This window comes from Trichomycterus rosablanca, chromosome 18 (assembly GCF_030014385.1).
Source record: "Trichomycterus rosablanca isolate fTriRos1 chromosome 18, fTriRos1.hap1, whole genome shotgun sequence".
Taxonomy (NCBI): Eukaryota; Metazoa; Chordata; class Actinopteri; order Siluriformes; family Trichomycteridae; genus Trichomycterus; species Trichomycterus rosablanca.
In genome coordinates this window covers 1,811,457-1,836,288 of record NC_086005.1, presented here as the reverse complement: position 1 = coordinate 1,836,288, position 24,832 = coordinate 1,811,457, and the positions used below count along the sequence as shown (strand labels likewise).

At 42.3% G+C, this 24,832-nt stretch overlaps 2 protein-coding genes across 4 annotated transcripts; both read right to left on the bottom strand.

Moving 5' to 3' along the window:
- Positions 1–1,620: 1,620 nt before the first annotated feature.
- On the bottom strand, positions 1,621–16,522 carry atp6v0a2a (ATPase H+ transporting V0 subunit a2a). 3 transcript variants are annotated; one of them, XM_063014580.1, is made up of 20 exons: positions 16,406–16,522; positions 14,895–14,973; positions 13,995–14,092; positions 13,338–13,481; positions 13,086–13,183; positions 12,813–12,939; positions 11,370–11,452; positions 11,169–11,262; positions 9,083–9,295; positions 8,844–8,994; positions 8,605–8,744; positions 7,404–7,561; positions 6,756–6,846; positions 6,548–6,666; positions 5,402–5,612; positions 5,022–5,141; positions 4,222–4,332; positions 4,009–4,126; positions 3,749–3,920; positions 1,621–2,969 (listed from the first exon to the last, which is right to left on the bottom strand). In XM_063014580.1, the coding sequence occupies exons 1-20, from the start codon at positions 16,520–16,522 to the stop codon at positions 2,867–2,869; spliced, it is 2,547 nt and encodes an 848-aa protein (XP_062870650.1). In that variant the 3' UTR covers positions 1,621–2,866. The 3 variants fall into 3 exon arrangements, with proteins under 3 accessions (XP_062870650.1, XP_062870649.1, XP_062870648.1); XM_063014579.1 differs by having other exon boundaries at positions 5,016–5,141; positions 13,344–13,481; XM_063014578.1 differs by having other exon boundaries at positions 13,344–13,481.
- A 3,803-nt stretch (positions 16,523–20,325) lies between these two features.
- Positions 20,326–23,207, bottom strand: nfkbil1 (nuclear factor of kappa light polypeptide gene enhancer in B-cells inhibitor-like 1). The gene is made up of 4 exons (XM_063014103.1): positions 22,743–23,207; positions 21,563–21,675; positions 21,327–21,441; positions 20,326–21,061 (listed from the first exon to the last, which is right to left on the bottom strand). Exons 1-4 carry the CDS (start codon positions 23,017–23,019, stop codon positions 20,478–20,480), a joined length of 1,089 nt encoding a protein of 362 aa, XP_062870173.1. The 5' UTR covers positions 23,020–23,207; the 3' UTR covers positions 20,326–20,477.
- Between the last annotated feature and the right edge of the window lie 1,625 nt (positions 23,208–24,832).

The following is a 24,832-nucleotide window of genomic DNA, read 5'->3' as shown; positions in this document are numbered from 1 at the left end:
ATGAGATTTTGCATAGATGAATGTAGCAGTTCTGAGAAATTAACGTTTTTTAAATTAAAATTTTAATATTACTTCAAAATTTCAAGCCAAACAAAGAATCCTGAAGAGCTGAGGAACAATTAAATGTTTAATAATATACAGTATATTGATTTTAACATATACTGACATTAAATACCTTTACTTATTAACTTGACTTTTTTGGCATTCTTCGTTGTATCCAATTACCCGATTGCATTACGCTTCCTCTCCACTGATGCTGACTTCCCTTTCTGATTGAGGAGAGCGAGACTGACACGTCCCGTCCAACACGTGTGCAGTACCGACTGCGTCTTTTTATCCGCACAAGGTGAGTTCATATGTGGATCAGCTTTGTGTACCAAGAGCCACACCCTGTTCAACACATTATTCCTTGACTCTGTGCAGGTGCCATCAATCAGTCAGCAGAGGTCAGAATTTCATCAGTTATGAGGTCCTTATCCGGCTTTCCACCCTGTATGAACAACAGGCTTATTGTCGTTCATGTAGCCGCCCAGCCGGATGGCAGAGCTGAGTTTCAAACCGACGAGTGTGAAATGTCAGCTCTGGTGTGCTAGCATGTTTTACCGCTGCATCATCTGAGCGATCTGAACTTGACTTTCATTTCACTTGTTTTGTTGGGGTGCTTGGGTGGCGCAGCAGTAAAATCTTGGCCAATTATGGCGATACGAATGACCGGTTGGGCATCTACACAGACAGTGCACTCTCAGTGCCGGTCCAAAGCCTGGTTGTGTCAGGAAGTGCAAATCAGGCTTGCAGACCGGAATGATCTGCTGTGGAGAACCCAAAATACTAAATATAGCAGCCAAAAGGAGAAAAAATTTCTTGTTTATTATTTATATTGTTGATTATTTTATGATGTAATGGTATGTGTTGATATTGCCACATTATCCCAGCAAACACAACCACTACTTTTGATATATGCAACCTATTTATGTAGTTAGAAAGTCAAAATAAATTAATTTTAGGTGTTTTAACAATGTTGTTCCTGCAAACATATAGTAACCATTCAAAAACTGCAATGTGACATGATTACGTCTAGTTACATTTTAATAGAAACTTATTTAAGAGCATTAACAATGCACTCACATTTATTGAGTTTCAAGCCATTGTACAGCTTCTGAATCCCTTGAAAAATTCACTAATTGACAAAATTAAAATTGATTTAATGTTAATTTAAAATCAAACCTCATAAATATTTAATTCAGGTGGATACCAAGTTGATGCTGGACCAAGTAACAACGAACGGCAGGGTGCAAGGCAGGAACACCCTGGATAGGGCGTCTATCCATCGCAGGGCTTCAGCTACCCATCCACCCTCATAGCCAATCATGTCTGTGTAGACGCCAGGCTGGCCAACAGCACCGCAGAAATTCGAACCCGGATCAGCGGTGGTGGGCTAGCGTTACATACCCTGCAGCACCCAGGTGCCTACTGTTATCATCAGATTAACATTTAATGTTATAATTATTGAAACTGTTATGCTCAGATTCCTGTTCAAAACCATAAACCGTAAATCATAAAACGCTGATCTGAAATACTGACACATCTGCATTAAGAAATATTGATAACCAGGCAGGGAACTTTTTTGTAAATATTCTTTTATTACTGATTATTAATTATTGGATGAAAAAATGAAATGAAAACTCTAGGGTGAAATTTATATGGAGTTTCTTTCCTGTCAAAAGTAATCGGACGCAAATGGAATTATAGAATTGTAATCTTTTTTGATCGGTCACAGTGGGTCCAGCGTCACCCTCTGGCTAAAAGGGCCCATAAGTACTTGGACTGTCTTAACTGTAAGACCATTTGAAAAAAATACAGTGTCTTTATGATATTTAAGTGGTTGGCACAGCAGGCGCTCACGTGGCGCAACGGTAAAGTACACTAGCACATCGCTACTGAGATCCAGGGATCCTGGGTTCAAATCTCAGCTGTGCTATTGGCCAGTCAGGCATCTGCACAGACCAGATTGTGTCCTCTCTCAGTGCAGGTCCCAAGCCCGGATAGAAGTAGGAGGATCATGTCAGAAAGGTGTAAAAACTGTGCCGAGTCTGGTACGAGGACCAGATCCAGAAAAAATGTGGCTGAAAGTTGTGTTTTATTTACTACCCATTACGATTACTTTAGACAGGAAGTTATGATGCCGTTTGATGTTCCTCGACTTGCGATGTGCGCATACAAGCTTAAAATCCACAGCTGGCCGACGTGCTCCGAGTTCAAGTGCGACGTACAAAAACTGTTCGTTGAAAAATACTCGATGGCACTTCGGAGGTCTGATCTGATATGATGGAAATGAATGAGGGTTAAACATCTGAGCTCAGCGTCTCAGTACCACTGATACGATATACGGCCAAAAGTATTCGGACGCCTGACCGTGAGCTTGCTGGACATCTGGTTTTAAAAACAGAGCGACCTCTGTGTGATCTGTGTGATTCCCATACACAGACACACTTCTCTAAGTCTTGTGAAGCTTTTGTCTGTGTATGGGAATTTGTGCTCAATTAGTTTAAAAAGCCTCAGTTGATGTTCCGGTTCATTCCAAAGCTGTTTAGTCAATTTTTTTTAGACCAAGCTTTTTTTCATGTCTTTATAGAGATTGCTTTGTGCACATTAAAGAGCCTTCCCTAAAGTGTTGCTGCTTTATTACACTTGTTAGCAGCTGTTGTGGCTGAAACACATGAACTCAGTAATTAAAAGGGGCGTCCCAATACTTTTGGCCATACAGTCGTTATAAATAAGCCGTGTTTTTTGTTGAGTCTGATGAGATGGTCCGTCAGTAGGAGTGAGTTTTGAAGGACCAGCTGAGGAACGGACAGTTTCCCAGCGGTCACAGTAACCCCTCCTGTTCGAACACAGAGGGCAGGAGGGAAAAGTCGAACGGGGCGAATTTAACCCCAGTGCCGCTGTAGAATTTGTTCTGAAACTCCACCCTGAAGAGAGAGAGAGAGAGAGAGAGAGAGATTACAGTATTCATACACTGATAAGCCAAAACATTAGAACCACCACTAAAAATGTGCATGGCAGTGCCACTGTGGTAGCTCTGGTGCATGTGATGGTGAGGGATCTACTAAACGTTGATCTGATGGAGGTTCCTCCTAGTTACTGTGATGATGCAGCAGATCTGATCAGCATAAAGACCTGAGTGACTTTAAAAAGGACCAAATCATGATGGCAGACATGAATGTGCCCCAACACAGGGCATCGAACCCTTCATTGTGTGCATGGTAACCCTTGTCCATGCAGGCGTCCAGACTAGGCAACAAAAGAAGGTGGACTGGTTTCTTCTGGGATGTCGGGTACGTGTTCATCATTTACCAGTGGAAGAGATGCCAACAGACATTAAAGGACCTGCTGGTGATATTCTGGTACCAGATACCACAGGAGTCCAGGACTCGGTGGGTCAGAGCTGTTTGGACAGGTGGTCCTAATGTTTTGGCTCATCGGTGTAGGCCTTATGCTACACTATATGCCAAATTCTTGCAGCTACAACAGCCTCCATTCTCCTGGGAGGGCTTTCCATAAGATCTTTCAATGTGTCTGTGGGGATTTGTGCCAAATAATTTAGGGACTAGTACAGAGATCAGAAGGTTGCCGATTCAAGCCCCACCACCTAAGCAAGGCCATTAACCCTCAATTGCTTGAATTGTATTCAGTCATAATTGTAAGTCGCTTTGGAAAGTGTCTGCGAAATGCGTAAGTGTGTGTGTACCAGTGCAGACGCAGCGCGTGCAGGAACGCAGACAGACCCTCCATGATCAGCAGGATGGAGATGGTGAGCAGAGCGAAGACGCCGAATACAGGAGTGAGAAGCATCACACCCAGACGGGAACTGATCCTCAGGGCGACGCGCAGGACCATCGCCCATAACACCTCAGAGAGCTCTGATACACACACATGCGCACACACATTCAACATCAATACACGCAGCTGTGTGTGCTTGTGTGTGTGTGTGTGTGTGTGTGTACTCACGTGCATGAGCGAGACTCAGGGCCCACAGTCGCAGGTACGATGCTGTATTAGACACACAGCCCAGGCAGAACTCTATAGTGTGAATGGCCTGGTGTAACAGGACGTCTCCTAAATCAAACTGCAAACACACACACACACACACACATCGTCAGTTATTTTGTTACAACAGTAAATGTTGTTGTTATATACAGCGTTAGGATGAGTGTAACTGACCGGGTGTGTTTTGGTGTCTCGCCCCAAGTGATCCTCCAGTCCTTCCTCTTCATCAAGGACCACGGGCGGGGGAACGTCGTCCTCGCTCTGACGCCGTACTCTCTCATAACCCTACACACACACACGGTATTAACCAATGAAATGTAAATGCTAATTAAACATCATAACAATACTGTTCTGAAAAGATCGGACTCTGGTGGCTAATTACAGATTCCCTGTTTCTTTTGACTGAATGGGCACAAGTTCCCACAGACATAGTTCAAAGTCTTGTGAGAAGCCTTCTCAGAAGAGCGGCTGTTTTTATAGCTGAAGTGATCACACATGGTGACTCTATTTTAATACTGTTTGTTTTTTAAATTTGATATCTGACGAGCTCATAGTCAGGCGTCCAAATACTTTTGGCCGTATAGTGTGTATTATATAGGGAGACACATATTTTGGTGACCGTACCATATTTTTGGGGGAATAAAATGTAATTGCCCTTGCACCAACCCAGCCATGACTGCGGAGAGCCGAATGGCGTATGGAGATTCACTCTATGCCCTCTGTGACCCATCCACCCCTCGTGCAAGCGCCTCGAAGAGCACATGAGGCACATGCAGTCACAAAGAACCCGTTCGCCCCTCTCTCCCACAGGCACAGCCAACCAAGACACCTGGATAGGGCAATAGCGTCGCTGAGATTTAGACCGCTGCACCCCACGAGACACGGCTTAACGTTAGTCGATCTAAAATGAAAGGAAACAAGCAGCATTGTGTGTATAACACAAACACACTGCAGTCACACACACACACACACACCCTGCGTACTCGGAGGCCCTTGGTGCCGTGATGCAGCCAGTAGAGGTAGAGCGGTTTTCCCAGTAACAGCACCGGTACACAGAGCAGCGCCACCACCAGCAGGAAGACCTGCAGCACCATCTGAAACACACACAGTCAGATCAGTACAGGTACGACAGATACGACCACGCCCGTATTTAAACACAGCTTTTATGCTGGATGCCCGGCTTAGGACCTGCACTGAGAGCGCACTGACAAGTTCACCTTCCAGTGGCTAGGCTGTTTCACCCCACATCCCCAAAACATTAGCTAATCGTGTCCATGGAGATGCCCGACTGGCCGATAGCACCGCCGAGATTCCAACCCTGGACCCCCAGATCTCAGCACAATGAAAGACCCACCTGTCCGGGGTAGAGCGGCTCGGCGCTGCTGGTCTGCATGAGGAACATGCTGATGAAGTGCAGGAGGATGCTGGGAGCCGAGCGCGACTCGCTGGAGGAGTAACACAACCACTTATAGACGATCAGAACCAGCAGGTAACCGAAGAGAGAGAGAAGAAAGAGCAGCTCGGGCAGGAAGAGCAGGTAGAGATCAAAGCGCCGGCCGAAATGTCTGAGGGTAAAGAGCACAGATCAGAAAGATCAAAGACATTAATTTATTACTCTTTTATTAGCTATTTATTCATTTGTTTAATCATTTACTTAATTATTAATTCATTTAATCATTTACTTAATTATTAATTCATTTATTTAATCATTTATTTAATTATTAATACATTCATTTAATCATTTATTTAATTATTAATCCAATCATGTAATAATTTATTTAATTATTAATTCATTTATTTAATTATTTATTCAATTATTAATTCATTTATTTAATTATTTATTCAATTATTATTTCATTTATTTAATCATTTATTTAATTATTAATTCATTTATTTAATCATTTATTTAATTATTTAATCATTTATTTAATCATTTATTTAATCATTTATTTAATTATTTATTCATTTATTTAATCGTTTTTTCAATTATTAAATCATTTATTTAATCATTTATTTAATTATTAATACATTCATTTAATCATTTATTTATTAATTCATTTATTTAATTATTAATTCATTCATTTAATTATTAATTCATTCATTTAATCATTTATTTAATTATTAATTCATTCATTTCATTTATTCAATTATGTATTCATTTATTTAATTAATTATTAAAATATTAATTCAATTGTTTATTTAATTATTATTCATTTATTTATTGCCTGTTTTACCCCCGCTTTAGCCTGGTCAGGGTTGCAGCGGGTCTAATTCATTGGGTGGAAAGTAAAAAACTGAGAAAACAGGGACACAGGGAGAACATGCAAACTTTACACAGAAAGAATCCTGGGTGCCCTACGGCATTACATTTAATAGACATGAAAACTACAAATTATGGGAAGCTGAGGTGGCACCGCGGTGGTCGGCACTCTCAGAACCCGACTGGTCATGACTGGGCTTTGATTTGATAAAGATGCTAAAGATTCCACCGCTCACTCACAGGTGGTTGAAAACACTGAGGACCACACCGAAGCTCATGTGCAGGACGCCCACGATGACCGACATCTTCATCTTATACGAGTTCAGGAAGGTCAGACGGTTAGTCGCCAGGTTCCAAATCTACAAACAAACGAATCGCCTTTAATCAAATCAAACTCTTTTAATTAATGAAAGTTTTTATAAGCGTGTATAAGTGCTGTATCACGTACCGGATCAATGCCGATGGGGTAGGGCCCGGTAAAAACTCCAGACACGTTAGGATCCAGAGCGAGGTACGCATTCGACTGCAACGTGGCATTTCTAATAAAAACAAAAACATAATTAAATTTAGTTTAATTCATTATTTGTTTTATCTGATACCAGACCAAAACACCCACAGAGCTACACAACATGGACAAAAGTATTGGGACGCCCCTTCTAATTTTTGAATTCATATGTTTCAGCCACAACAGTCGCTAACAGGTGGAATAAATCAATGATATTAAGGGAATTACATGCTTCTAACTGCAGCAACAGTTTAGGGAAGGACACTTCCCTGTGCACATAGCAAAGTCTATAACAACATGAACAGACATACTTCTTTCAAAGTGAGAAGCCTTCTCAGAAGAGCGGCTGTTGTTTTAAATGAAAAGATCACATAAAGGTCACTTTATTTTGAAACAGGACTTCCAACAAGCCCATGGTCAGGTGTCCAAACACTTTTGGCCATGTAGTGAACTTAAAATGTAAGAAAACACACAAGCTTCAAACTCAATTCTCCTTTAATTTTTAATCTTTTTGCTTGTTGATGGATGATCGTGCTGTGTGTGTGTGTGTGTGTGTGTGTGTGTGTGTGTGTGTGTGTGCGCGCGGCTTACGTCCACTGCTGCTGGGTGAACATGGCTTTGACGTTCCAGCCCGAGCCGAATATGTTGAAGGATTTGGAGAAGCAGTCGTTATAGATGAGTCCCGTGTAGACGGAGAACGCGCCCATCATCAGAATGATGTAGCGACCCTCGAAAAACATGTTCCAGATCTGCAGAGGAAAAACAACTCAGACGTCAGGAAGCTCTCAAACCAGTCGTGGCCAAGTGGAGCGCCCCCAGATCGCTTCTTTTCACTTACCAGGGGCGATATGGCTTACAGACAACCACGCCCCCCGTGCAGGCGCCTTGACCGGTCAACATAGAACAAGGAACCCTGATTCAGCTGTTTTGCCTCCCCCTACAGACACACAGCCAATCGTGTGTCTGTGTAGTCGCCCAACCGGATGATAGCAGAACTGAGAATCGAACTTGAGCATCAGTGCTGCGCCAACCGACTGGCTTGAAATCTTTTATAGCACTTATCAGGAATAATAATAATAATCATTTCTGATGTGCATTAATTATTAACATAGAACTAAATATTTTAATAGAATTAATTAGAATTAAACCATTAAACTCTTAGTTTCTGTAATTCAGAAGTGACAGGGAGCTGAAGTAAATAAAAAAAGACAAATTATACCTCAAAAATAAAATAAATAAATAATAAATAAATAAAAAGCTGGGACGCTCGGGTGGTGCAGGGATCTATTACACTAGCCCACCACTGCGGAGGGCTTGAGCTCTCAGTGCTATTGACCAAGCATGCCTGAGAGAGGGAGGGTCAGATGGGTTTCTCCTCATTACCGATGCAGAAGTGCGACCCCTGCTGTCCGGTCGAGGCGCCTGCATGAGTGAAAGACGACTCACAGAGGGAGAGAGTGACTCTCCGTACGCGATACGGCTCTCTGTGAGAATCCACTGGTTGGTAAAAAGAAGGAGCTGGTGGAAGAGCAGGAGGGAGATGCACGCTAGTCTGTATCTCTCTTTGGCCTCTACAAAGGTTGTGCAGAAAAATACTGGATCAAGGACATTCATACCGGGTGGAGCAGTGGTCTAGCATGCTAGGGCACCACCGTTCCCGAGTTGGCCAGGCATCTACACAAACACAGTTGGCCGTGGATTCACATTGGGGAACTGGATATGACTAGACTGGGAGATAAGGGGTGGAAAAAACATCCATGATATGAGCATGAGTGAACTGTTGTGCTCTGACCTCATTTCCTGACCGTCTCCGGTTGTGGTTTTTCTCGGTCACCACCATCCACAGAGCGAAGAGGGTCATGACGGCACCGTGTCCGAGATCCCCGAACATCACCGCGAACAGGAAGGGGAACGTGATGACGGTGAAGGGAGCTGAGGATAAATTATATTAATATTTCTCATTACTGCTAATTCACACATCATGGAACAAAACATAGGAACAAAACATGGACTAGCATTAAAAGCACTCACCTGGACTAACCTCTCGGTAATCCCCGACGCCGTACGCCTCCACGATGCTCTGAAATCCGTGCGTGAACTTGTTGCTCCTCAGCAGCGTCGGCGGCGTGTCTTTACTCGGGATCCGGTTCACGAACGAGGGCACGGTGGCGTCTCCTTTCCTCTGAGTTCAGGAATTCAGGTGGAATTCAGGTGAGATTCAGGTACATGCGGAGCTTAAAAGCCGGGTAAAGAAACAGCCACTCACTCACCGATCCCTCCTCTAGCGCCCCCCGCAGGTTGCACAGGTCGCTGACGGGACACCACACCTCGGCGATGAGACACTTGTTGGTGACGTCGAAGCTGCACAGGCTCAGGATGTGATAAACGGCTTTCATCTTCTTCACCTGCAGCACCCAGGAATGAGCCGACTCCGACGCCCGCTGTAACACCTGCTTCAGGTACTCCTCCGTCCTGTGCAGCACCTACATGCACGCAGTGGTTCACAGGTCACGTAACAGCACATACAGTATAAGTACATGCAATATATAGCCAAAAGTATGCGGACACCTGATCATGGGCTTGTATGACATCCGGTTCCAAAACCAACTGTATTATTTATGGATGCAGCTATAACAGACTCACGCTTCTGGAAAGGCTGGGAGTATCAGTCATGATTCAGTATCAGTAACATAAATCAGTATCATGATTCAGTATCAGCATCATGAATCAATATCAGTATCATGATTCAGAATCAGCATCATGAATCAATATCAGTATCATGATTCAGTATCAGTATAATGATTCAGTATCAGTATCATGAATCAATATCAGCATAATGAATCAGTATCTGTATAATGGATCAGTATCAGTATAATGATTCAGTATCAGTATCATGAATCAATATCAGTATCATGATTCAGAATCAGCATCATGAATCAATATCAGTATCATGATTCAGTATCAGTATAATGATTCAGTATCAGTATCATGAATCAATATCAGTATCATGATTCAGTATCAGTATAATGATTCAGTATCAGCATCATGAATCAATATCAGTATCATGATTCAGTATCAGTATAATGATTCAGTATCAGTATCATGAATCAATATCAGTATCATGATTCAGTATCTGTATAATGGATCAGTATCAGTATCATGAATCAATATCAGCATAATGAATCAGTATCTGTATAATGGATCAGTATCAGTATAATGATTCAGTATCAGTATCATGAATCAATATCAGTATCATGATTCAGAATCAGCATCATAAATCAGTATCAGTATCATGAATCAATATCAGTATCATGATTCAGAATCAGCATCATGAATCAATATCAGTATCATGATTCAGTATCAGTATAATGATTCAGTATCATGAATTAATATCAGTATCATGATTCAGTATCAGTATAATGATTCAGTATCAGCATCATGAATCAATATCAGTATCATGATTCAGTATCAGTATCATGAATCAATATCAGTATCATGATTCAGAATCAGCATCATGAATCAATATCAGTATCATGATTCAGTATCAGTATAATGATTCAGTATCAGTATCATGAATCAATATCAGCATAATGAATCAGTATCTGTATAATGGATCAGTATCAGTATAATGATTCAGTATCAGTATCATGAATCAATATCAGTATCATGATTCAGAATCAGCATCATGAATCAATATCAGTATCATGATTCAGTATCAGTATAATGATTCAGTATCATGAATTAATATCAGTATCATGATTCAATATGAGTATCATGATTCAGTATCAGTATAATGATTCAGTATTAGTATCATGAATCAATATCAGTATCATGATTCAGAATCAGCATCATGAATCAATATCAGTATCATGATTCAGTATCTGTATAATGGATCAGTATCAGTATAATGATTCAGTATCAGCATCATGAATCAGTACCACGATTCAGTGTCAGTATAACGAATTAGTGTCAGTATCATGATTCATAATGCTGAATCAGTGTCAGTATCATGAATCAGTATGAGCATCATGAATAAATATCAGCATAATGAATCAGCATCTGTATAATGAATCAGTGTCAGTATCATGATTCATCCAAGAGGTGCTCAGTCGAGCTGAGGTCAGGGCTTTGTGCCGGCCATTTGAGTTCAAGAATTCAAATTTCCCAAACTTTCTGGACCTGTCACCTGTCTTCCCTGATTCATCCACAGGGCACATGTAGATTTATTTTATATCACTGATTTTATACACATTAAAAATAGGTAAAGCCTGAACTGAGTAGGTGTGTCCACATACTTTTGGCCATATAAGTGTACCATGAAATGATGTGTGTGTGGGTCCTGGGGCCCCAACATACATTGTGAAGGTCCTGGATGCGAGTCCTTAAACTGTCCATTATATCGGCTCTCTCCTCGTCAGTCTCCGGGTGAGGGTACAGGTGACAGTGGTAACTGTAAACACATCATAATAACAAAAACAAAACACGCAGCACAAACATTTTAGTCAAACCTGTGTGGACAAAAGTATTGGCACGCCCAGACATGAATCACTGACTCACCAGTCACAGATCTTCTGGACTTTCTGACCGATCTGATCCCCCCAGAATGAGATGAGAAACACCACGTTCTTACTGATCTCACCCTGCAGGAGAACCCAGACATGATTCAGAATCAGTATTATGATTCAGCATCATGAATCAGTATCAGCACATGAATCAGTGTCAGCATCATGAATCAGTATCAGTGTCATGAATCAGTATCTGTATAATGAATCAGTATCAGCATCATGAATCAGTATCAGTGTCATGAATCAGTATCTGTATAATGAATCAGTATCATGAATCAATATCAGTATCATGAATCAATTTCAGTATTGTGATTCAGTATTAGTATAATGAATCAGTACCAGTATCATGAATCAATTTCAGTATCATGATTCAGTATTAGCATCATGAGTCAGCTAATCACAACTGCTTAAACAGTATATTGTTTAAGCAATTGAGGGTTAAGGGCCTTGCTCAAGGGCCCAACAGTGGCAGCCTGGCAGTGGTGGGGTTTGAACCAGCAAACTTTTGATTACTAGTCCAGTACCTTAACCATTAGGCTACAACTGCCCCTAAACTCTCCATATCAGTATCATGAATTAATATCAGTATCATAAATCAGTCTCAGTATCATGAATCTGATTCATGAATCAGTGTCAGTATCATAACTCAGTCTCAGTATCATGAATCTGATTCATGAATCAGTGTCAGTATCATAAATCAGTCTCAGTATCATGAATCTGATTCATGAATCAGTGTCAGTATCATAACTCAGTCTCAGTATCATAATTCTGATTCATGAATCAGTGTCAGTATCATAACTCAGTCTCAGTATCATGAATCTGATTCATGAATCAGTGTCAGTATCATAAATCAGTCTCAGTATCATGAATCTGATTCATGAATCAGTGTCAGTATCATAACTCAGTCTCAGTATCATAATTCTGATTCATGAATCAGTGTCAGTATCATAACTCAGTCTCAGTATCATGAATCTGATTCATGAATCAGTGTCAGTATCATAAATCAGTCTCAGTATCATGAATCTGATTCATGAATCAGTGTCAGTATCATAACTCAGTCTCAGTATCATGAATCTGATTCATGAATCAGTGTCAGTATCATAACTCAGTCTCAGTATCATGAATCTGATTCATGAATCAGTGTCAGTATCATAACTCAGTCTCAGTATCATGAATCTGATTCATGAATCGGTGTCAGTATCATAACTCAGTCTCAGTATCATGAATCTGATTCATGAATCAGTGTCAGTATCATGAATCAGTATCAGCATTATGAATCAGATTCATGAATCGGTATCATAAATTAGTGTCAGTATCATGAATCAGTTTTAGCATCATGAATCAATATCTTGTATCATGAAACAGTACCCAATCCTACAATCATGTACATGCTGTGTGTGTGTGTGTGTGTGTGTGTGTTCGAGTGTTCACCTACAGTGTCAAAGTCAACTAGACTCTCGTCCACCTCAGCATAGCTGAGTATGGTGTAACCCTTGCACACTCGCCACAGCATGCGCTCAAACGCCTCCACCTTCACCCGCTGGATCAGCCCGGAGATGAACCTAACACACACACACACACACTGATTAACATGAATGTAATCACACTAATACACAGACACATGATAGAGATTAAATTAAAGGTGTAATATTACTATTTCAATTATTAAAAGAGTGTGTGTGTGTGTGTGTGTGTTTGTGTGTCTCACCCCAGTTTGGCCCCCAGTCTTTGCATACCGGTGCAACCTGCAACTGACTCGGCCTCCAGAGATGGAAACTCCTCATACTGTGGTCCCAGAGCTTCATGCTACACACACACACACACACACACACACAGTATAGTTAGGACAGAGTAACAGGGATAACAGGGGAAGATATATGTGTATGCAGTCTTTGAGGTGTATATAAGGTATATAAGATATACTGTATATGATACGTTTTGTAGAATATACGATCAAGACTCGCACCCTGGAGCGGCTGTGCATGAAGGTGTGAGTGATTCGGAGCATGTGGGTGTACTCGGTGAGCTCCAGCAGGTTCCTCTGAAGTTTCTCTTTGTTCTTAGTGACCTCACCGAGCTCCACTTCCAATCGCTGGAGCTGCTCCTACAGAGACATTAAAAAAAATCAAGAACATTAATAGTAGAAGTGTACAAATAAATATAAACAACAGAGTAGACATTGGAGTCCATAAGTTCCTGACCTGGCACCCTGAACAGGCCTCGGCAGAATAGCGGAGCCTTTTATCGCCACAAAAGGGGCACATTTTAACGTGCATGGTTTTAAAATGATCTCCAGCAAGCTTAAGGTGTTTATATAGGTTTGGCCACATTGGCAGTCAAAAAGCAGCAATCTGATAACACTGATGTCCAGCACCAAAGACCGCGCCCACTTTTTAGTCCCGTCTTTCCCACACAGCAGACTATTGGCCGATTTTGTCCACTGTACTTTTTGCCCTGCCGATCGTGCCTGCCAGGGGGCGCCCAGCCGACCGGTAGCAGAGCTGAGATTTGAACTCGGACAGTCCAGAATCCTGGAATATCCCGCAGCGCCACCAAGGCGCCTTGTGCTGACCACTTGTGATCATACAGGAGGGTCGGTGTATTCAGCCGAATTTACCATGATCTCCAGAACGTGTTTAGGTGCAGGAGCTGCAGGACTGACTTCAGGCTCTGGAACTGCTATTTTAGCCTTCTTGATTTCCCTAAGGAGGTAACCTGCACACACACACACACACACACACACACACACACACACACACACACACACACACAGCAGTCAATATAAAGCCAATAGCCAACTCATTCATGGTTACAGGAAGGGATTGTTTTTAGTGATTGTTTCCAAATGAAGTGCGACCAAATATTAAACTGAGAAGGGGAAACAATTTCATCCAGTCAGCTTCAGAAGTTCGGAGTGGAATGATATCAGATTTTTTCTTACTTTTTTAATGCCAACCAAAGAAATAAACATGTGAGGACCAAAGCATTTGTAGTTGCACCAATTTTTCTGGAGGAACTGGTGTATTTTCTGAAAGAAGAGCAGGGGTGCCAATATTAAAAAGCACACTTGTTTTACAAACTACACCTACCATATAGATGCATTGTGTGGGTATACAATGACTGAATGTATCCCTTCTGTTGCTTTGTATACTTCAGCCCACTCTAACTCATCCATTAATCAAAAAGGACCCCCATAAGACCCAACCAGATGTTTGGGTGGTTGACTAGTCTCAGCACTGGAATGACTGGTAGTGTGTAGCAGCACTTGTTCTGGTATTTGTGTATCAGGTGCAGGAGTGTTGTTGGGATTTGTGTATTCTGTATTCACAAGAATATCTGTAATTATATGAAGACGTGTTATAACTGGTCAGGGAAACAATGGGGATTTAATTAGCTCATATCTGGCAACCCCATACACTTAGTATTGGATTGTTGCTTAGACAATTGCTACTCAATTACAACCACCAGTAGGATGGGTTGGTTGCCAGATTTAAAGTGTCGGTGGAATCTTTCTTACCCAGAATCCTCTCCATCTCCTCACACCTCTTGATCTCGCTGACGAAGCGGCGCTGGAAGGTGCTGATGTTCGGGTTCAGCTGAAACAGATATAGACCCGCCCGCCACGCCCTGACATGTTAGTCTTAATGTTTTACACTGTAACCAGTCACACACACACACACAGATTTTTTAAACCTGCTTAAAAGTGGGCAAATTATATTTCTAAAATACTCGCAGGCTGTTTAAAAAATGGACGCAAATGGCCCGCGGGCTTTAGTTTGGACACCCCTGGTTTACAGTATCAGTTTCAGTCATCACAGTTCTGTAATATAATGAATCACATCCTGTTTCAAATATTTCTTTACATTTTACAGAATTTCTAGTCCAAAAATGGTCTCTGTCCAAATATTTTGGAATAAGTTGCAGGAGAAAACATTTGGGTTTCTGAATCACTGCTTTCTGTTTTCGTCAGCAGTCCACAAAGTGTCCCAACTTTTTAGGATTTATAGTTTGTAGGTGAATCTTATGTATCGCTGTTATGTATTGCTGGTACCAACACATTTCACACGTTAAACACACGTTGTAAAGCAGTTGTGCGTCCACACACACACACAGCGTGACCTACAGTGAGGGATTAAGTGTGCCATAATGCTGCCGGCATCTGAGAAGACCGAAGCTTTTAAACAGATTCGTGCCACTTTTACAGATCAATTGATGGCACATTAACCATCATTACACAGACTGATCTCTTTTGGTGCTGGACCACGTATCCCATAATGCAACACACAGCGTGCAACTGGGATGCAACGACGTGCATGCTGTATACTATTTGTATTAGTCGTATTTGGTGCTACTAAATACGAGAGGCAGAAACGGGTCGCCTTTCAAACCCCACCCTAGTGTACTTAATAGTATGTCTAATTAGTGCACTACCAATGGCATAATTATGCACCATGTAGTGCATGAAATGCGATTTGGAACACTGCATAAAATCTCTCGAGTGCTGTGTAAACAATGTCCGCCTGTTGTATCTGGGATCTGAGGTTGAATGGCACTTTCATCCAAGCAATTGAGAGTTTGGGGGCCTTGCTCAGGGGCCCAACAGAGGCAACCTGGCAGTGGTGTGGCTTGAACCAGTGATCTTCCGAAGACTAGTTTGGTATCTTAACCCCTGAGCTACCGCTGCCCTGAATAGGAAGTGAAAGTAAATAACGTGCCCTCCCGTGAACCTCAGCTTAGCTCTACTATCAACCAGCCGGGCCCCTATAAACACATGACTGGCAGGGCTGAATGAAGTCCTCATTGCTGCAGTTGCGGCCTCTCCTGGCTGGTTGATGGCGCTGCACAGAGACCTTAAAAAGAACTAGAAATAAGCCTAAAATATTAATTTTTAATATTGTTGTTGTTTACAAAAGTTAAAGAGTTTTTTATTAACTTTTTATTTCATTTTCATCAAGTGCTTTATCCTCATCAGGGTAACGTTCTTGGGATCACTATAGGAAGCCTAAATATGTGGAAGTGCGCACTCACATCTCTGAATTGAACGAGGCCCATCTCTCCCAGCTCACTGATGCAGTCGTAAGCCGAAGCGGACTGCAGGAAGAGCTGCGTCAGGCACATCTCCTCACTCCTGAAGCTCGAACCCATCTTACTGCAACCTGGAGGTCAACAACACCCAACTGACCTACAGAGGAAGAACAGGGTTGCCAGATTAAAGTTGGTGGTTTACCATGGGTTGCCAGATTGAACAATGTCAACATGAATATGAAAGATAAAGGTATGAAATCTGCAACAGCAAAAAGGAAGTCCAGAGAAGAGCATGAAGGCTTCTCACAGGACTTTAAAGTCTGTGGGAACTTGCGCCCATTCATTTAAAAGAGCTGGCCACAGAGCTGGCCACTGATGATGGTGTTTAGTTCATTCCAGAGCTGGTCAATGCTCTGAGCAGGATATGACTGTAGTCCATCTGTTTCTCTACATGCTTTGTTACCCACTTTCATGCTGTTCTTTAATGGTCAGGACCCAACACAGGACCACCACAGAGCAGGTATTATTTAGGTGGTGGATGATTATCAGCACTGCAGTGACACTGACATGGTGGTGGTGTGTTAGTGTGTGTTGTGCTGGTATGAGTGGATCAGACACAGCAGCGCTGCTGGAGTTTTTAAATACCGTGTCCACTCACTGTCCACTCTATTAGACACTCCTACCTAGTTGATCCACCTTGTAGATGTAAAGTCAGAGACGATCGCTCATCTATTGCTGCTGTTTGAGTCGGTCATCTTCTAGACCTTCATCAGTGGTCACAGGACGCTGCACACGGGGCGCTGTCGGCTGGATATTTTTGGTTGGTGGACTATTCTCAGTCCAGCAGTGACAGTGAGGTGTTTAAAAACACACACTAACACACCACCACCATGTCAGTGTCACTGCAGTGCTGAGAATGATCCACCATCTAAATAATACCTGCTCTGTGGTGGTCCTGTGGGGGTCCTGACCATTGAAGAACAGGGTGAAAATGGGGGTTAAAAAAGTAAAATTTAATACACTCAAACCATCATTAATGTGAAAGAAAAATAAAATAATAACAATATAATAATAATAATAAAATAATAATGTTTTTACTACTAATACTACTATAATAATAATATAATTAAATTGATATTGAAGATAATAAAGTAAAAAAATAATAACAATAATAATTATAATAATAGTGATGTATGGTTAATAATACTATTTATCGTTGATAATAAAGTGATTATATTGTAAAATCCTTGCATTAATAATGTATATATTGTATAAAATCTCAGGCCTGGATGAACCTGCGGTCTCTTACCGATTCAGCTCTGCTCTGATTAATCGATGGCGCTCTGAACCGTTCATTTCAGACTCGCCATTAAAGCGAAACAAACCGGTGATGAAACTGCTCAGAACCGGCGGGTTCGGTTTCATCAGCCCGACCTGTGCATCCTGTACCGGGTCCGAATCAGCGGTGCTGGTGCTGATGCTGAGTATTTAAAACAGGCCGCGATGTAAAATCCCCTCCTGCAATGAACAGACCCCGACAGCGCTGCTGTGGGTTGCCAGATATCATCTATTAATCCCTCGTCTTAGTAATAGGCCATGTGTACACAGTTTAAAACAACGTGGGCGTGGCTTCGTCAGGAGTTTGGTATGTTCTCCCCATGTCTGTCTATGTTTTCATTTCTAAAAAAAACTGTCTATATTCATTCATTCATTGTCTGTTTTACCACCGCTTTATCCTGGTCAGGGTCCCTGAACAGGATGAAGTGGTTGAGAAAAATGAGCAATCATAACTTCACCTACTGATAAACAATGCTGACAAAAGTATTGGGACACCCCTTCTAATTATTGAATTCATGTGTTTCAGCCACAACAGTTGTTAACAGGTGTAATAAATCTTGCAGCAACAGTTTAGGGAAGGCTCTTTCCTCTTCCAGCATGATTGTGTCCCTGTGCACAAAGCAAAGTTTATAAAGACATGAAGAAAAGTTTGGTTTAAAGTCCTGACCTCAGCCCCATATAATAGGTCTGGGATGAACCAGAACATCAACATTAGTGTCTAGCCATACAGATATTGTCATCTGACCGAATAAGCACAAATTCCTACAGACATACTTCTCAAAAGATCACACAGAATCACTATTTTAATACTGTTTGTTTTTTTAAATGAGACGTCCAACAAAACCTATGGTCAGGTGTCCAAATACTTTAGACCATATAGTGAAGAATTCATGTATAAAGGAACACGTTCCCCCATTTTGTCCACTACCTGGCATTTTGCTTTATTGCAAAGAAACCGTGGCACAATCTGGCAACCCAACCATCCCTAAACGTATTCAGCGGTGTGTTCTCCCAGTGGAGACCTCCTTTCTTTGCCTGTCCTTTGTTTAAAGGGTGTGAATATAAGCAGCAACCTGCAACATCCCGTTTCTCAGCTAAAGAAATGCACCGTGCACTGCATTAGAGATGCATTCCATGCACCAGAGCTGCAGAATCAGCATGCAGCGTTCATTCACTGCACTCGTTTCACGTTTCAAATGTTTTCCAAGCTCACAAAACCAAGAATCAAACATCATAAGCTTAATCGTAAATATCGTAAATCGTAGTGTAAATACCAGTATAACCAGTTGTGAGGAAGTCATGTAACTCCAGTAGGCCAAGTGTGCTCGTTGCCACCATTTGTGGCTAACATTTTTGATCCTTAAGGGAAAAAAACGTCAGAAAGCAGAAGTTGAGTTAAATTTAGCACTGGGTTCAAAAGCAGTGTTAATTCCTGCTCAGATAGGAGGTCATCAACTGCCCGACCATCCTCAAGATGTTTCTCAGAAGCATTTTAATCTCTTTATTAACTTCAACGATCACCACTTTCACCAACTCCACCAAACCTAAAGCCTAGCCGGTTAGCATTGACGTTAAACATTGTGCTACACTGGTCTGTATGGGTTTTTATGGGTTCTCTGAGTACCTTCCACCGCCCAAAAACTTCCAGAAGATGGATCGGCTGCTATAAATATAGACGTTCAAGTGTTTCTGGGTAGGTTTTAGGGCCACAGCAGTTAGTTTTGGTTCCATATTTTCTAGATTACATTATATCACTATACAAAACCTGGCAGCAGGACGTCACAGGACGTCGTGCGAGTGCTGTACAGCTTCAGGGTTTCCAAGACCCAGGTTGGTTCCTCCTATACAAGCACTCCATGGTCTCATGCCCCCACCTCACAGGGACATCCAGAAGGAGAATGGATGTTCTCAAATCTCCCCTACTCGTGAGTGAGTAAATGGATGGATTGGCCTCCTGTCCAGTGTGTATTCTTACCTTGTGTCCAGTTATGCTGTGTAGGCTCCAAACCAACCACAACCCTGATCAGGATGGCACGGTTTATAAAGATGGAACATCAGCATCTAAAGATTTTTATTACATGAACGTGCAAATGTACTTTGGCTCACTGCCGAGCAGACCGGGTCACTGGTCACCTTCAGACCTGGATCCAATTCCAAGGTGCGTCCCCAGGATGGACTCTGGTCCTGCTTGGCGCTGGATTGTACTTGCAGTCGTTCCAAACCCTGGCTTGACTGTCAAACACACGTGAAGCTGCCGGCCACTTCTTTTTACCAGACAGTGGAGGGTTCCTACAGAGAGCTTCGACATGTACAAAGGATCACACTACGCTCTTGTACTCCTCCACCGCTCGTGCTATCACCTTGACCACATTGTAGGAGTCGCTCGGTTATTCTCTATCCTGCCTTACTTCTCTCACACATGTGGTCAGTTGTGTCTGTAAAGTGTACGACCAAAACAGTGGCACGGCCAAGTCTTTATTATTTATACTGTTGTTTATTTAACTGATGCGCTGGTGCTTACCGAACGCTTCTTTGCTTGCACTGATCGACCGTTTGTGTAAAACCTTTTGATTAAAGAAGCAAACTTACACAGATAAATTATTTATTGAGCATCATTTGTTGTACGTACATTTTCAAAACAGTCGTCGTTCATTCAAACTCTATACACCTATAAACCAAAACATTAGGACCACCCGTCTAATGTGTAAAAAGCGTCTGTGTAGTGGCATCCCGGGCATCAGCGGAGACTCTGTGCCACTCTGTTGAGCTCCTGAGACAGAACCGTGACCGTATCCATGATCCTCTGCCTGTCCTTGTCCTGCAGCCGCCCGCCGCAGCGCTGGGCGAACTTATCCGGGTGCCACAGAACCTGCTGGCGCCTCAGAAACTTCTTGAAAGTGGCGGCGTCGGATCGGTCCACGCCGTGCAGGATCACGTCCATCATCTCATTCACCGAGCCGTGAGGAGCCGGCCAGGGTATGTCGCTGTATCCTAGCATGCTGCTCGACGAGGAGGTGGCGGAGGAGGTAGAGCTGAGGAACACGGCCTCACAGCGCTCCTCGTAGCGTCTCTTTTTGCCCCGCTGCGTCTCGTCTTTTTTCCGCGCGGCGCGCTCCAGGTATTCCCGGTGTTCCCTTTCCAACCGGGCGTGAAGCTCCCGCCGCCCTCTCTCCTCCTCCTGCTGCTCTTTTTCCCGCTTTTGCCGTTTTTCTTTCCGGCCGCTGGTGGCTCTGGCGCGCTGCTTGGTCTCGTACTCATGCCTGATCCTCTCCGCCCAGTCGGCGAAATCTCCCTCGTCTTCGTCTTCCCTCAGAAAATCATCTTGGGGGAAGGGGGAGAGATCCCAAAGTCAGGCTTCATTTTATGTGCAACATCTACCATATGAATGCATTTTGAGGATATACCATTACTGACTGTAGTTAAAATGTTGCTCTATACTTTGTTAGCTCATTAGCTCCACCCCCTCTAATAGGACCCATATTAACCAGACAGTGTTTGGATTTGTGAACCATTCGCACAACAACACTACTGCACCTGACACACTCAGAACAGTACAGGGTTTTGACACATTTTTAAAGGATCTTACCATCGTACTGCCCAAACGTCTCATAGAACTCATCCTGACATTCACCGAACAGCTTCTCCCTCCACTCCTGCTCGGGATTGACGCTCCGAGGACAATCTGCCGCTGATCTCCGGCTCTGTACGAACAAAACGAACATGAACGCCGCTTCATACACTTCATTTCTGTAACTGAGGGGAATTAAAACGTCATCATCATTTTCATCATCATGTGTCTGGTTGCTGAGCATGATTTCATACCTTTTTAAACTTCAGACCTTGAAGAAGCTCATGTGGAGTGATTCCAGCTTTGTTTGGTTTCTTCAGGGCGTCTGGACAGTGTTTAAACAAAGGAACCACCAAGTCATCATAATCTGTAACAGCGTGGACAGAATTATTAATCTAATTATTATATTTTTATTGATAATTATTATTATTATTCAGAGGGATGTACAGAAAAGCTGCTCGCTGACAGGTCGCCACTAGATGTGGCAGCTCGGAAGCAACTCGGCATCACTCGGCTCGAAACTCTGTTCTCGATCGCTATGTGTGAACGACTCAATCCAAGCGACTCAAGAAAAATATCTAGCATGTTAAATATCTGGACCAGTCGTTGACACAAAATCAAAGTTGTTGTTGTTATGAATGCAAAATACAGAAGGGAAACCCTGGGGGAGGAGTGTAAATATGTGGAACAGGGGCATAATATAGTTTATAACAGAATACACCGGCACACACAAGCTTTACAGTATTTGTGCCCTTATCGTCCCACCAAACCATTATACCAACGCTGCATTGCAAACAATATTTATTTGACTTCCAACTCTCTCTGCTGGTCGCGTAGCCAAATCCACTCCTTCACCCTGATTCATTTATTTTTCCTACTTGCTTTACGCTACATATCAGCGCACAAACTTAATCGCTTGCTTTCTGCTGGCGTGCACGTCCCTTCTTGTGTCTTTTTGTGACAAAACGTAGTTTGGGAGACCAGACAGACTCTACTAAGATTCCTCCTGGTGATGGATAGTGTAGTGTGTGACCCCCTATCGCCAATCAGGGGGTTAAAAGACTTAAAAGACTCCCGATTACAAGAGATCCAGTCGTGTAGTGTGAACTGTAGAGAGATCTGAACAACTGGAAAGTCGTGTAATGTGAACTTGGTATAACTTGCACCCAAGTGGTGGAATGAACTTCTGCTGTCTGTTCGAACATCTTTGTGTCTTGCTGTATTAAAAAAAAACAGTTAATTAAAATTGCTGTAATAAAAAAAACTGTTATTCTAACAGGGTTCCAGCAGATTTGTGTTCTTGGACTTTTTGACTCTTTGTACTCCAGTGAGGAAACCTTTCCTTTTATTAAGAAAAGAACTTCTTTAAGTCTATCTGGAGAACACTGTCAGCCAACTTTCTTCGTCTGTAATCCATCCTGAGCTTTAATTCACCTCTTTTTCCATATTTCAGAGCTCTCTGGACAGCCAGGTGAAGAGGAGTGTCTCCATGTCTATCCTGCAGTAGAGGATCAGCTCCATGTTTCATCAGCACTGTGAGCAGGGAATCTTCTCCCTCAGTGCAGATTAAATGTAATAATCCTCTCCTCCTTTTCCCCTGAGTAAAATTCAACTCGATATCTTTGTGTTTTCGTAAATAGGACTTTAACTTTAATAAACTCCCCTCTTCTACATAACGCCACACTTTCTTCTGCTTTCGGGACACCATCATTCAGCTAGATAACTATGCTAAGCTATGCTATGCAACTGTATCTGAAACATTTTGCTTCTATTCCTTAATTCCAAGGACTATTCCGCCATTAGACTTTATCTCGATGTATAATTCAAGCATTTAAGTTCTAAAACATTGACAAAAAGCATCATATTTCTATGTAATACGATTAAAACTGTATCAACTAGTTAGCGTTTAATACAGGCTTGGCTGCGCTACAAATAACAAACTATAGCACTAAGTAGTGTCTATGGCATCGCTCTAAGCAAGTTAGAATTGTGCACCCTATGTAGTCCTCTAGTTTGCAATTTGGAACGCAGCCACACAACCTTCGGTACAGCCGCAAAATAGTTCCTCTGACATTTCTACCTTGTACTTTAGTTCCGTGCCATTTACAGCTGGTGTAATTCTCTAATGCTGCCACTAGATGGAGGCGCTCAATTAGAAAATCAACAACCGTATACCTAGTGAGCACTTTATTAGGAACACCTATCTGGTACGTCTGTTCATTCATTATTTTTAAGGTACAGCTACCATGCAGGTGAACTTTGTGGGTATACAATTACTGACTGTAGTCCATTTGTTGCTCTGTACCCTCTGTTACCCCCTTGTGCCATATTTATTAATAAAAAAGGGAGCATCATAGGACCCTGCTGATTTGGACCATTCTCAGAGCAGCAATGACACTAATGGTAATGACACATCAATGGCAGTGGGTGCTGTTCTGGTATGAGTGCATCAGGTGCAGCAGTGTTGTTGGGATTTCTAAACACGTCAATGTCAATGGCTCTCTGTGAGACTCCACCTCTGGCAGGTGAAAAGAAGTGACTTGTACCTACACGTGTGAATCAGTGTGTGCTACCATAGCGGTTTTACAATCACGGGAATTGAATACGTCTAGAGGCGCCGGGTGTAGCCGAACGCTTGCACGAATTGAAGATGAACCCGCTGTGCAGGATGCTTAACCACAGTAGAACAATACCGTGGCCAAAAAACCACAAACCAAAAAAGGTAAAAGGAAAATAATAGCGGCGGTTAAAATAATATAAACAAATGAAAGACACAAAAATGTCTGCAGCCGCAATGAAGAGCAGAAATGAAAACTGGTTTTAAAAATACGGCAAACTGCTCAGAGCGTCTGAGACAACCAAGGTCTTAGAATAAGAGGAAAGAAAGGAAACCCAGAACAAGCGTCAGGGACGGCAATGAGCGAGCAGAACCCCACTCAAACCAACAGACCCAGCCTCTGGCTGAAACGTGCCGTAACACCGACTGAATTCCCTGGAACACGGACCGGTTTATAATTTCACCAACCGTTATTCTATAGTACAGTATAGAATAACTGTACTAATCGCAAATGAGCTTGTTTTGCTGCAACAAGACTTCCACCTGGAGCGAATTAACGCTCAACAAGATGACAACAGGTGACTGTCGATTACGATGAAGTGATATATTAACCATATGCGCCTCCATGCTCCCTCTGCCGGCCATAAACGGCAAAGCAGAACGACATGATTCTGTAAACAGGGTATTATATTATATTATAATACTGTAATATTGTATATTTTTGCACAGGGAGGGTTGTGTCAGAAACTGTGTCAAATCTATAATGCGGATCACATTAGGCGACCCCTAATGGGAGCAGCTGAGGAAATAGATAGATTAGATAGGATAGATAGATGGATGGATGGATGGATGGATGGATGGATGGATGGATGGATGGATGGATGGATGGATGGATGGATGGATGGATAGATAGATAGATAGATAGATAGATAGATAGATAGATAGATAGATAGATAGAGATTGTGTT